The sequence below is a fragment of the Nuphar pumila genome, chromosome 4 (genome assembly GCF_984573655.1).
Source record: "Nuphar pumila chromosome 4, dmNupPumi1.hap1.1, whole genome shotgun sequence".
NCBI lineage: Eukaryota > Viridiplantae > Streptophyta > Magnoliopsida > Nymphaeales > Nymphaeaceae > Nuphar > Nuphar pumila.
Window position 1 is genome coordinate 18,797,027 of NC_143252.1, and position 15,409 is coordinate 18,812,435.

Here is a 15,409-nt window from a genome sequence, read left to right on the forward strand (position 1 = left end):
TAGTTTTAACTATTCCACTTAAACTTGTGTGCCTCTTCTTTTAAAATTTGCTTCCTGGTAAAGTATGGGTTATTGTACGCAAATTTATTTCCTTCCACACCTTAGTTGAAGCTTGAGTCAATACCTTGCTTAGTACCTAAGGAGCATAGTCACCAGTATTGTTCCTGGCAATTTCTCGCCGAGGATTCTTCTTAGTCTTTTTCGAGAGTGATTTTTCTTGGGAAAAACTCAGGAAATTATCAGAATTTTGATAAATTAAAAATATAAAAAATAATAAAAGAACTTTGAAGTAAAGGTTTTCTAGCATGTTTTCTTGCTAAAATATAAAGAAGCAAGTAAAAAAGTTCTAAAAGTACAAAAGAAAAAAAATATAGGCTCAAAATATATAAAAATAAGAAAATTTTAGAAAATCTCATGAAAATACCACGATAGTATCATGAGATTATCTCGATATTTATTTTTGGAGATATTTTGAAAATTTTGCAATATTTTGCCTATAAAAATGTCAATAATATCACAATGTTTGCAAAATATCAGTGACTTTAATGAGAACACAGATAAAAAAATCAAAGAAATTGTTTTTTTTTACTAAAAGATAAATAACTGCCAATTTCACACTAGAAGGAACCACAATGGTTGCTCGGTCAAGAGGAACTTTTTGGTCTTTGAGAGGGATGAACAAAAGCAGCTCTTTGTCAAGTACCAAAACTAAAGGAAACCAAGGATCGGAAAAAGATGCAAAATAGCTATGCTGTAGCAAGAACCACAAATTATGTTACTCAGCTGATAACTTGTCACTCATTATTTTCACTGAGGTTTGACTTTGAAGTTGAAATAATAGTCATCGATATCGTGATATTTGCAAAATATTGTGATATTATTGTTGTAAAATAAAAGAACAATTTTATAAGCTAAATCTTGCGATATTTTGAACATATCAGCTTAGTTGTCAAAAGCACTAGTCGGAGCCTAGGCAGAAGACACCTAAAAGGACTAGGCGGGACCAAAAAAACAAAACATCAATAAAAACAAAAATATTACAATAACTGGTTAAATTTAGTAACATGATTGTAACTATGGATGAAGTGTGTAATTAACTGTAACATGTCACAAAATTCATGAAATTGCATAATATTGAACATACACCAAAACTTGAGGCACACCATCCGATTACTCTCTCTCTCTCTCTCTCTCTATATATATATATATATATATATAGAGAGAGAGAGAGAGAGAGAGAGAGAGGCGGGGGGGGGGGGGTATCCTGCCCTTGTTTCGTTAGGTCATTGTTAGGACTCTCCAAAATCATAGCTTTTAGATGTTTTATACTCGAAATGAACCATTAGATGTGTTTATGATTGTTGTTGAATGGAGAACATGTAATTGATTAAGCATCTTTATATGCTCAGCTATGTACTTTAAAGAGGTAAAAAAACATGGGTTGATATCTTACTAAAATTTCATGATAAAATGTTCACATTTTTTACATCAAATCAATTTGAAACAAAGCTTATTTCTCAATAAATAAGTATTGATAAACACATCTAATGGTTTAAATTAAGCATAAAACACCTGAAACTTTAATATTTGGAGGGTCTTAACGGTGACATAAAGAAAAGGGAGATAGGATGAACCCTATTCTTATATATATAGTGAGAGAGAGAAAAAAAAACTGGAAAAACCGATTTTATATATGTGTGTGTCAAAAACACATGCATACATGTAAACAACAAAAATATAAAAGAAAAAAAAAGCTGAAAAAGGAGAAAGAGGATGAAAAAAAAGAAGAGAGTGGAGGGGCGATAGGAGGAAGAAAAAATAAAAAAAAATAAGGGAAAAGAAAGGGAAAAAAAGGAGGAGGAAGAAGAGGAAGAGTAAGAAAAATAGAAGCTGGAGGGGTTGAAAGGAGGAGTAAGAAGAAAAAAGAAAAGCAAAAGAAGAAGAAAATGAGAGAACAAAAAAAGAAAGCTTTTGAGACGAGAGGAAAAAGAAAAAGAAAAAAAAGAAAAGAAAGGAGACAAAAAAAAAGAAATAACAACTATGTCCCTGCGGCCTAGGCGAGGATAACCTAGGCAGCTTAGGTTGAAAAACATGACCCTACCGCCTAGGCCCATAAGCCTAGGCGGAGGCCCTACACCTAGCCCGCCTTGGCGGAGCCTAGGCGCAACTTTTTACAACTAAGCATATCAAGAATTTAAATGTTTTGCGATAATATCGGGAAGATCTTGGGAATTTATATTTATGTTTTATGATCATGTTTTATTGCTTCTTTGCTTAACATATGATTTTTCTTATTTTATTTATATTCATGTTTGATTGCTTCTTTGCTTAACATGCATTTTTCTTATTCTTTCGATTTTTTATTTTTTTTTTTGAAATTTTCCCAATATTTATCAAAAAATGGCAAGTTTTTTCCTCACCAAGATATAGCCAACACTGATATTAGTGATTGTTGAAATACATATATGCATTCATACATGTTTGTGCATACAAACAAACAAATCAACTAGATCTGTTTAGTTGTTGCACTGGTGAATTTTGTTTATCAAACAAAAATGGGCTTCTTATGCATTTTGATTTTATGTTGTGACTTTCTACCAAATGGGATGGAAGTTGTTGATGAATTGACCTATGTCACATGGTTGCGGGTGCAGGGATACTGCACTTTAAAAAACCTTGGGTGCGGGGGTGCGGCGGGAAAAAATGTAAAAAATTATATATATATATATATATTATATATATACATATATATATATTATATATATACATATATATATATATAATTTTGAAGTTTTAACGGTTAACATTGTCATAATATCATTCATCATGCATGCAATATATCAAATTAACAATTCTACAATTTTATTCTACTATCATAAAAACTAACACCACAATTAAATCAACCTAAATATCAATCAAATAAGTAAAGCAGAAAAGAATTAAATTACATACCAAAAGTATATCTTACAATGTATATGACGATGAAGTAATGAATCTTACTAATTTTTTGCTTCATCATCAAATGCATCATAAGAAGGAAGACTGGGTTCAGATAAATCCATGTTTGTCATGTTGAAATCATGCTTTCCCTCGAAGTCACATTCTTCTGGGTTTATATCCCAAAATTTGGATGTTCCTTGTCTGCGTTACAAACCCAATTTAAAAATGTTAAATATAATACAAGTATATTTAAATGAAAAACTAAGAAATAATCAAATAACTGAGAGAGCAAATTAATATCTGTATTCATCATTGGTTCGCGAAAGTAGTCGAAGATTTGAATGAACATATCTAAATCCTCTGCACGCTTGCTGGTGAGTTTGTTTCTCTTCATGTTGTGGATTTAAGAATATGTGCTTCAATTTCTTTCACAACAAGATGAAGTAGCAGACTGCGATAACAATCTTAATGCAAGACATTGGAGAAGAGGTGTTTCTGATCCAAATGTTGACCACCATGTGATAGGATCTATATTATCCTCCTCTCTCGCGAGTAATGCCTGTCAATATAATCTCGAAGATGAAAATTTTTCAAACTCTTGTGTGACTTGATTTAGAAGGCATGCTTCTGAAAAAAGTTTTGTCATGCACATATTTCTATGTCTTGATAGCTCTAGGTCTAAATTTGGAGGGACACGACCAATACCACCTACCTGCAACTTTTTTGCATAATATTTTGGATTAAGAGAATGTGTCATGCAATGCAAAAGAGTGTTGCTCTTATCCCATCTTCTGACTAAAATTGAATAAATATGGTTAAAAAAATCTAAATTATCCAATGCATGATTTTTTTCTTCATACTTGAAAACTACAACTTATATTTTTTCAATCATATTATCCCACATTTTATAAACTCTGTGAAGCATGAGCTCATTCTTATCAACTTCTCTCAACATTTCCCAAATAGGTTGCGTAAATTGAAGGAAGTATACCACTCTGTCCCAAAACTCATCATCAATAATGAATTTCTTAATTTCTTGAGCCTTGACATCATCATCAGCACGATAGAATGTCCAATTTTCATCAGTCACCATGCTAACCAAAGCATTCTTCACTTTTTTAATCGTCTTCACCATCACAATGATGGACGCAAAACGTGTTTCATCGACCTTCCACAATTTCAGGTCAGAATGCCTATTAAATATAACATTAGCACGATGGTGGTTAACAAAATTCCTAATGTTTTTGACATTTCTTTCTAAATCTTCAATCCATGAACATAAAACATATGTTTGTGAATTTTCTTCTTCTTTGGGGTTGCAGATGCTCTTTAGGGTCAGATTTAAGCTGTGTGCTACACAGAGAGTCAAAAAAATATGAGGGTACTCACTCTCTAAATTCAACGCTGCACTTTTACAAACTGGAGCGTTGTCTGTAATGATTTGTACTACTTTCTGATCACCCACTTCTTTTATGACTTCTATAAACCACCCATTCAAATACTCCACATTTTTATATTCCCCATATGTATCAACTGCTTTCAAGAATACTGGACCACTAATCGAAGAAACAATGAAATTGATTAGTGGACGCCTTTGAATATATGTCTATCCATCAGAAACAATAGAAACTCCATTTTGCTCCCATGAATATTTTTTAATCTCCAGCAACCTCTCCACTTTTGCCCTCTCTTCTACAAGAAGTGTGGTTTGTAGTTTTTCTGAGATTGGAGGCACATAGTAACTCAATTTACAATTTGCCAAAGATGTTACTAAATCCTTCCAATAAGGATTTCTAGCCGCATTAAATGGGAGTGAACTAAAATAAAAATAACTCCCTACTTTTTTATCCATATCCTCCTTTCCATATGTATTGAATGTTGCTTGTATCGTTCCTCTACCTCCTGCATTGACTTTTCCTTTTTTTCAGCATCTTCTTGGTGGCTTCTAAATGACACACTAATTGCACAAGAATCACTCATTGTCTTTCTCTTCTTATATTCTTCTTGTATTGTCTTCGCATTGTCTCATCAACTTTTCTGCATCCTGAAATGCCATGTCCTGGTATGTAATAACCTCAATTTTTGACAACTAATTATTTAAGTTTATTGGAAAATAATGGGTGTTTTTCTAAATTTGGGCCTCGGATCCGTTACCGGATCCATAAAAGAATGCGTAAATAACCCACAATGGGGTATTAAAACTATACTTATAATATTTAAATAAATAATTAATAGTATTTATTAGAAGAAAAAATAAATAAACTTTAGTATATAGGGTCGGACCCACAATTGGATCCACGGATCCAACTAAGGATCCGTCACTCGTAGGCGAAACCGGGTCCATTATTAAAATGGACCCAGCATCGCGGGTCACGGGCTCGGACCCGGACCCAATTTCACTTATTAAGGGGGGGCGTAAAACAGAATCGTGCTTAGGGGAGGGGTTACGCAGGGCGTAACCAACCCTGCAACTCGCGAAAAGGGTTCGGTGGGCCGATAAAAGGAGGAGTGGAGAGGGATTTTTCCCTCTTCACTCAGTGGATCTCTCTCCCCCCGTCTCTCTCTGTCTGTGTGCGCGCGCCGGAGGAAAGGAGGTCGCCGGCGAGCTGCGGCAACTAGCAGCCATCATCGACTGCAGCGAGTACCTCCTGTCACGGCAACAACAAGGAACGTCAGCTGCGGCCCTGCCTTCGCGTCCCCAGCCTCCGATCGCCGGAAAAGCTTAAAAAAGGTACAGTGCTTCTCTAGAATCTAGGCGAGGGATCGAATGTGGGTTCGATCTATTGAAATCCTTTGAGATGAGGGTCCATGGGAACCCTGTTTGCATAATGCAAGGATTACCTGTGTTCTTTGTAATTGTTTTTTTGTGCTTTTATAGTTTTTCAAAAGGAATCAGTTTCCTCTTTGCTGAGACACAGTTTTGGTTTAAATAGATTTCAAATTTCAAATTTCAAATTGGGCATCTTATTCTTTGGATTTCGTTCTTGGGTTTGGAATCGTGGTCTTGGTTTAGGTCCACATTCATTTACTGAAAGGGGGATTCGGCTGCTATGATCAAAATACAACAAAATTTGATTTGGGGGTTTTCGATCTTGGAACCGATAACCCGAATCTAGGTTGTTTTAAATTCTGTTTAGGTATACCACTTAGGGCATGGGGTTTCTTCATTGTGAATATGCATAGGATGAGAAAACGAAAGGCGAAATCTGAAGCTGGAGGTTCGTGAATGATTTTTTTATAACCCTAGTTGGTAGTGGGTTGACAGAATATAACTTAAATGGTGAAATTTCTGTTAGCTGAATCTTTTAAGTCTATTTCTTGTAAAATGTTCAGATTAGGGTTTGCGGAACCCCACTATGTAAATCTTTAAATCCTTGGGTCGTTGATATCCATTAATAGAGTTGTTGCTACTCGTTATTTTAGTGTTTTCTTTTCTATCTGACAATAAAGTGAATCTTTATGTTATAGCATTCGTTAATAGACTTGGTTTCCTTTTTATCAAAATAGCTACCCCGGTACTATCATTGGCAGATATTCAGTCAGAACTTAGACGTTTGAGTGCCCTGTTATCTATTCATACCTGTGTTGTTATTGATCGACACTAAGTCTGGACACTTATGTGTTAACTACTCGTATCAAACTTGATTTCTAATCAAGTTTGTATTTGCATGCTCTCTTGTTATATTAATCAGCCAGATAAATGGGTGCTAAGTATTCATCTGAACCTGATATTAGATATGTTGTGTGTGTTAAATCCACAAGGGCTGATTCTATGTTAAACCTTGGTTTAGATATGCTGTGTGTGTTAAATCCATAGGGGCTGATTTTATTTTAATCTCGGTTTAGGTATGCTGTGTTCTATGGACATGATTGAATTTTTTCAATCTATGTTCTGAAAGTAAGTCTTGATACTGTTATTCACCTGAAATAGGGTTATTTGAACTTGAGTGCTTGTATTCTTGAAACCGAATACTTAAGGACTGTTTGGAATATGAAGTTGCTGTTGATAATGGGGATGCAGATTTAAAATAGACAACAGATTGCAAACCTTCATCCCTGATCTGCCCCATTTGCGTCCCTAGTTGGATTTGGGCTATGAACCCGACATGGTTGACCCGAGTGTGCTGTATGCATTCTTTTTGTAAAAACATATATATTAGATGAGTTAAGTTCAGGCTTGCTATTAGTTGAACCATGTACCATCAATGCCTTTGATATCCATCCAAAGTGTTGCTGTGTATGTTTTGTTAATGAGCTATTAGTGTCTACGTTGAGTTGATATTTTCCCAGTTCAAGTGTTTCTATGTGATACATTAGGCTTTGATTAATGAACTGTTAGTATTGTTACTCGTAAGGAAACTGTTTTCCATCTTCAGCGGACAGATTTCAATTGAAACTGCATCTATGTAAAAATAGATAACAGGCTATCCTATCCTGAATTAAGACAAATGGAATTGTGTTTCAGTGCCAAATAGAAATTAAACTCTTGTTATAGGATTGAAGGGAAGGGTTGGTTTTCAATACGTTACTTATGTTTGCCATGGAGGTGTATGATCTCACTTGACTGTTATGAATCAAATTTAATGGAAATATGTTCCAAATTTTTATAAATATTGTGTATGATATAAGTCTTGATATGAATAAAGAGAAATCTTGGAACATATGCACACCTATATATCGGTGTCAAGAACAGGTTGGAATGTTATTTCTAAGAAGGTTATGTAACTGTTATTGTTATGATTATGGTACTCATGAATGTGAGCATGATCCAGTTATTGATAATTCTTCTTGGGTAAGAATACTTGAATTGTGCACTCACACACTTAAAGAAACCATGGATTGGTTAATACCCATATGTGATGTAGGTAACACACACATATTGAAAATGCATATGAATGAGTTATGACATGCATATGTTTGGGTGTATGATTGCATAAGTGCACATGCTTTTGGCACTATGGGCCTAGTGTTACGAATGAAACACTAATTTGGTTTTAATTATGTGGTGCATTGATGGCCTAAATGGACATCATCGGCCTGGAGAGCCGTGGGTTTGGTTTTCTTTCACATATGTTTTTAACTGCATCACTTGAACCACATAAGATGGTTTTGCACAATACTCCACTGTTCTAGTGGTTTATACGGGCTGGAGTCTCGAATGGGTCCCCGCAATGGAGCATGCAGGGTTTTCACTTTACTTTTGCATATGGTGTTGCAAACTTAAAGAATTAACTTAAATAAAGATATAATAAGAATAGTGTAATATACATTATGGGATATCTCATCTGGAGTATGAGAATCTTAGAAATCCGGTTTTGGGGAGACTGTGAGGATACAAAAACTCCGTGTGCTGTAATTTGGTCCCCTAAACCCGATATTGAGGTTCTTTCTCCTGGCCACGGTTTTAGGGAGAGTCCGCCACTTTACCCGGGAGTGGTGGTGTTGGTCACAACTGTGAGTTTGTTTGGTACCAAGGTAGTGGCACTTGTGGGCGTGGGGTGTCCCCGACATTAGATGTGGAGGTCTAATGTTCCGAAGGTGATTCGGTCGAGGGCTAAGTTGAAACCAGTAATAAAATACAAATTGTGTGTTAAGCTACCCTGGGAACCTACTTGACCTCGGGGATTGTACCTGTTTGGTGTATCCGCGGGCAACGGTAATTAAAAAGAGGAACTTAAAGTTGCGTGCATTTAATAGGGCATGCATATGGAAAGTTGAAACTTAATTGGAAGATAACAGAAGAAATCATGTATTGCACATAATTATGCATTTTTCATGTTATGCATTAGATCATGCATGTTTGAATCATTCTCTATATCATGACATGATTTGGTGGTAGTATAGGATTTACTTATTGAGATCATGCTGCAAGGTTTGGTTATCTAGTTCTTGATATATGGTACTGCTTTACTGTTCTTGACTGGTGAGCATATGTAATTATTGATAGGTATGGAGATTTGAATGTTGTAAATTTTATATTTGCACTCACTCAAATCATTGCATGAAATCTTATCCATGTTCTTTGTCTCACCTGGTTTCTTTAGAAATAGCTGTGCTCAGAATTTCGGTTCTGACACCTTACTTTGGAAGGTTTCCGCATTGAAAAAAAAAATATTCCGCATTTTTAAAGGGTATGGATTGGGGTCGTTACATGGTATCTTCAACAAATGAGCCTTCACTCTTGTGTAAGATCCAACAAAATCTCTTTCACAGAGCTTGCATCAAAATCTCTTGTTTCCATCACCTCATTCTCGAGTTTTTGCAAGCTTATCTACATGTACCCATAGTGGCCCCACGTCATCACTCCCACCACAACTATCAACAACACTAGCAGCAGAACTCACATGTGGGGATGAGGATAACGCAAGTCTTTTATCTTTATCTGTCATTTTTGTTCTGAAAACAAAAAAAAAATATATTAAAATCAATTATGCACACAATCAAGATTTATAATATTGAGTGCAAAGTCAATAACATGTACAATAAGTTTAAAAAATATAGTAGTAGTACGTATAAATAAATATCGAAAGGTACGAGAAAAACATATAAACATTAATCATTAATACAAAAGTGAACACTCCTAAGCATGGGATTATAAAAAATATATTTTATAGGATTAATTAAGCACTTACAAAAACAACGAGATATATTGCTAATTTTATAGTTTTGAAGTGTCTTATTTTTTCATTAAGAAATCATGATCTAAGGGTCGATTCTCACTAAATCAAGCATGCTAAACACATCTAATGGTTCAGATCTATCATAAGTTATGACAGATCATGCTTGATTTAGTGAGAATCGACTCTTGGATCATGTTTTCTTAATGAAAAAATATGTTTTTATGAGAAAAAAACCTATGCAGGTAAGATTTCGGTGATCCAAAAGCCGAAACGACAGTCGGCAGGGCAAGGCCCCTATCGGGAAATATCGACAGTCGACGGGGCTTTGCCCCTGCTGCAGAATAACAAGGCCCCCCTGCCAAAAAGATTACCGGCAGGGGCCTCGTCCCTGCTAGAGGAAAGATGGTTGGCAGGGGCAAGGCCCCTACCGAAAGAGGACTGTCGGCAAGGGCCTTGCCCCTATCGGAGAAATGATCGACGATAGGGGCAAAGCCCTTGCCAAAGAAAGCCCGTCGATAGGGGTCCTGTCCCTGCCGAAAAAACAATCGGCAGGGGCAAAAACCTCTGCCAGGAAAATGGTGGTCAGCAGGGGCTTTGCCCCTGCCATGAATGCCGATGGCAGGGGCTTTTCCCCTGCCAGAAGATACAATCAGCAGGGGCAAGCCCCTGCCTGAGGAGATGGAGGGAGGCAGGGCTTCGCCCTTCTTGCCGAAACTTCGAGCGACAGGGGTGAAACCCCTGCCAGATAGGACTCAAGCGATAGAGAGGGGGAGGGGCGCGGCAGGGCCGCAAGCCCTCCAATAGCACAGAGTGGTGGGCGGCAGGGGCCGCCTACCACCTGCCGACCCTCAGGTAGGCCCCAAAGGAGAGGGGGAGGGCGGCAGGGGCCACCGGTCACCTGTCGGACCCCCTCCCGCAAACAGAGAGGGAGGAAGGGGCAGCAAGGGCCACCGACCTCCTGACGCCGAACACAGGGAGAGGGAGGAAGGGGAAGTGGAGGAAGAGGAGTGTACCTGCGAGCTCTGGTCGTCGTCAGGGTTGCGGGTGGCGTTGACGCCGACGATCGTCGGAGGTCTGCAATGAGGGAGAGGAGGAGGTGGTGTCGGGCTACCCTGAGAGACGTCGGAAGGAGAGGAGGCGAGCGAGAGAGCAGAGGAGCGCGGGAGAGGAGAGGAGAGGAAAGGTTCGACGGAGGTCGTCGGCGGCGTTGGAGTCCGGCAGAGAGATCAACGTTGGGGTTCGGCTCCGAAGTCGGGAGGAGAGGAAGGAAGGATTAGGGCAAAAAAAATTTACCCTAATCCTCTCTTCGTAGCCCTTTTGATCGGGCAAAATTATTATTTTTTAAGTCCAAAAATTGGACCAAAATGACCTTGGGTGTGTTGACCGCACCCAGGGTCGGGTTGACCGCACTGGGTGCCGCACCCGCACGCGCACCCGCACGCGCACCCGCATTGCGTCGACGCGGGTGTTGCTCTTGGTTTGCCGAATCCCTGTGACTTAGTTGATGGTCATTATGCAAATCTTCTCTTTCCTGTTTCTTTTATTGGATGATAATGGGCTATCTTGCATTCTCTTGAAATGTTTTAGAGTCCTGATTCTCAAATGATTTCATTGTCCATGATAGTTTTAAATATGTACAATTAGTCTTATACATTAAAGTGATGTTGGAAACCTTTTAGCCATTCCAAGAATAGTTAACATCAAACAAATGTTTGGAATGAGAAATGTGGTTTTAGTTGTTGGGCTGCTTGATGATCTTCACTTACACTAGGGCTGTAGCTACTTTGTTCAAGATCTTTATGTTTGATAATCTGCATCAAGGCAATGACTGCTCTTTCTAATTTGATAGTGATTCCCTATTTGAAGATTATATTTATGTTTGTCTCATGTTATATTTTGTATTCTAACCACCATAGTTTCTCTTTTCAGTAATGCCTCAACCATTGGTCTGGTTAAATATCGTGATCCATATAAATTTGGTGTAGACCCTAGCTGGCGTCGGAGTCGTTCTGAGTTGCCCTTCCTAAACTCCCTCAAAATGAAGATGTCAATTTTGTTCGGGGTGGTGCAGATGAATCTTGGCATAATATTAAGTTACTTCAATGCTAAATTCTTTGGCAGTTCATTGAACATACGGTTGGTTTGAATTTTCCTTTTTTGTTTCCCAGCTGCGGATTGCTTCTTGTTGAAGCTGTTCATGGCAAAAATAAACAAATCAAAGTTTGATTTTGTAGGTACCAGTTTGTGCCTCAGATGATATTTCTGAACAGTCTATTTGGCTATCTTTCCCTCCTCATCATAATCAAGTGGTGCACAGGATCTCAAGCTGACTTGTACCATGTGATAATTTACATGTTCCTGAGCCCCACTGATGATCTTGGCGAAAATAAATTATTCTGGGGGCAGAAACCACTTCAGGTTTTATATATCCTCTTAGCTCTTCATGAAATATGACTTTCATGCCAAACTAATGAGGTGGTTGCTTCTGCAGATATTGTTGTTGCTCCTTGCTATTGTTGCTGTTCCATGGATGCTCTTTCCAAAACCTTTCATTCTGAGAAAACGTCATACAGAGGTGTGTGCAGTTTTTCACTTCTTTTTTTTTGGCATTTCTATATTGTTTTGAAACATATAGGCTGCTGGCTTGGACAAACTTTGAGCATGTGCAATAATTGACCTATCCTGTAGAGATGACAGAGTGACTGTTGATCAACAATGCATGAATTGAATGCCCCCCCCCCCCCCCCCCCCCCCCCCCCATTGTAGTGAATGTTGTGCATTGCACCCAAAAGAACTTCAGTTGTGGAATGCATTCTTTAAACATTACAAAATCAAGGAAACTGCCTATTGTTGAGGGCATTAAAAAAAGTTGAGAAGTGTATATTTACTTATAAGATAAAGAAAGAAATCTATTTTCATTGATTTAGTTTCATCACTAGTTTAGGAAAGGAATAATAATCTAATTATGATTCAGTTAATCAAGATCTACTGTTAACCAATATTGTGATATGTTATTTCTCACGCAACTATGATTAATCATCCTATAGATACCTAATGTCACTCTTGGATATATATTTTTATTCATGACTTGGGATCTGCCTTTGTGAAATGTTAAATATTAATCACTCTAGGCTAAATGAAATATTTGGGATTGTGGGTGTGTAATATGATCCATGTTGCAATTTTCGGAAGCAATGTTGATGAAGTTATCTTTGATATTTTGTATCAAGCCACTACAAATTTGCTCACTATTTTTAGCACTTGTATCTTGTGACTTAGCTTCATTGAAGTGCTTGTCACGAAGTGGCATGGAACCCGAGACACAAAGGAAAGACAAATAAAGAGGAACAAAAGCATAGACATACTGCGTTTGACTATAGATAATAAATAACATGCTTATACATTCATAAGAACACCAACAAATAAAATAATAATAATTATTAATAATAAAATAAACAAAAATCACATATAAACCTCACTACAAAGCACTCTCTCAAACTCACAATCAACCAAGCAAAATACTAGCCGTTAGAGAATTTGACCACCAATGTCAAAAAGACATTAGGCATAAACTAACAATCATAAATAATATCCCAATGTCTTAGATAAACATTTCAAATGAAGGTACAAATCATCAATTATACTAAGCAACCACGACAACATGCATATAAAATGTAAAATCTCAAAAGAGCTCACAACAAAAGATGAATTAATTAAATTCATACAGCAGTGCATGCAGGATAACCAACATGAAACAAATTCCCTCAAAATATATATCCAACATGTAATTAAAGCATATTTAATGCACATAATATTGCATGATTTTTTTTCAAAGAATAACCATTTCCCATATAAGGGCAAAAGAGGGTTTGTCCATTGAGGGCTTTAAGCGGTGGTCATCCTAATGGAGGAATGGTAAGAGGTGTTGTAGGATCATTCGACCCAGGATAGATAGTTGGTCCAAGATTTAGGTTTCTCTTGGGTGAAGCATCGGAAGTAAGTTTCTACTGTTCGGTTGACTACTTCGGTCTGGCCATCGGTTTGCAGATTATAGGCTATGCTGAATTTTATTTTGGTCCCTATTAGTTTGAAGTACTATTTCTAAAAAAATCTTGTGAAAGGGAGTCTCGGTCACACACTATGATTTTTGGCATGCCATAGAGCTTACCAATATTTTGGTAGAAGGTTTTCACAACGGTTTGGGTCGAGTACTTTTGGGATAGAGCTAGAAAATGAGAAAACTTGATCAAGCGATTGACAATTACATAGAAGACTTCTTTTTGGTAGGAAGGGGGTAAGGCCTCTACGAAGTCCATTGATATGTTGGACTATGCTCTCTCGTGGATGAGTGAAAGAGATTAAAAAAAAATATTCCACAATAATTTTTTAATGAGAAAAGACAATATTTTCAAATATTTAATTTGTAAAAAATAATAGTTTGGTCACCACAAGCAATCACCTCACTAACCCCATCTCAACAACCTCAATAGTGTATCAACACATAAAACAAGAGATCAAAACAAATGTCAGCAATAACCATACAAGTGACCATGCACCATCAATACCGTCTATCTAAACTGACAATAAATACCAGCTAAAATCACGAGAGATACACACACCTCACCTCACAAATGATCGTAAAACTGTAGACAACACAATTAGTTACGAAGAGGGATCACGTAACTCACCACACACATGGTTGTAAAACTGATAAACAAGACCCTTGTCCAAAGAAAAACCACTAAAATAAGAAGAGTGGAAAAACAAGAGTGGTAAAAGACCTTGTAATGAAAACAAACTAATGTTACCAAGAAGATAAGAAAGATGATTTGAAAATAATATACAAATCAAGGCAGAAACAAGAAATTTTACAAACTTTTGATAATATGAGATGAACGACCATGGTCACAACAAAAAAGTTTAGTCATCACAGATAAACATCAATACAAGCATCCAATCACAACAAATTTTACAATAAATGAATGATACAAGCCACTCACAAAGTCAGAGGTCAAACAAACATCAATTAGATTCAAATTGATTGCCAAAACCACACTCATAAACCAACAATCTAAATTGATACAACAGTGAGGTGCACACAACTCACCTCAATAAACATCTATGACCCCACAATAAAAGTGGTGTACATAACTCACCTCCAACAAGCCAAAAGAAATAAATGATGGAGCCTCAAAAAAAATATTGTGATGAGCTAAATAAAGCCAAAAAAGGAATAAGAAGACCTCAAAAAACACTTTCCAAAAAGAGGAAACAAACAAGAGTTGATTTGAAAACACAATTTTCAAATCAAGTCCAATAGAAGAATTTGAATCTTCAAAAGGATTTAACAAAAAAACATATAATAAATCATGGTGCAATGGCACGATACAAGTATAATGCTTAAATCCTCACACATCAACCTTTCATAAACTTCATAACAAATTCCATAACTGGAAATACAATAACTTTATACGAAGTTCTATATGCAAAAAGATGCTTTAATACCAATTTCTCACAAATACATATGATATCATCAAGTGATCACCCAAAATGTTCCCATGCATACATGATATATTTAATAAAACATGCATGTAATATGCCTATAAGACCATCACAAATGAGTTCCAAAGAATCACAATCAAGAAGAGCATAGGCTTCCTACGAGCACAAATCCAACAAATATAATATTCACACGTCCTCAAATTAGGACTAATGTTCTCATACAAAATAGATCACACAATTTAAAAAAATTTATACGAGAATACATGCTCGAAAAGGATCATTTGCATACATGAATATGTTATCGTTCCAAAAGCTCATAGATCAATGCTATACATGCATAACACATG

General features: G+C 36.8%; 1 protein-coding gene across 3 annotated transcripts in view; it reads left to right on the top strand.

Moving 5' to 3' along the window:
* Window positions 1–15,409, top strand: part of LOC149839555 (V-type proton ATPase subunit a1-like) — a 148,640-nt gene that overhangs the window by 92,399 nt on the left and 40,832 nt on the right. For all 3 annotated transcript variants that reach the window (XR_016431331.1, XR_016431332.1, XM_090002628.1), the window contains exons 13-15: window positions 11,490–11,696; window positions 11,795–11,978; window positions 12,052–12,135. Coding sequence is in view for 1 of the 3 variants with exons in the window: in XM_090002628.1 (XP_089858754.1) it covers window positions 11,490–11,696; window positions 11,795–11,978; window positions 12,052–12,135 (475 nt within the window). In the remaining 2 variants the exon portion in view is untranslated. The remainder of the gene's footprint in view (window positions 1–11,489; window positions 11,697–11,794; window positions 11,979–12,051; window positions 12,136–15,409) is intronic.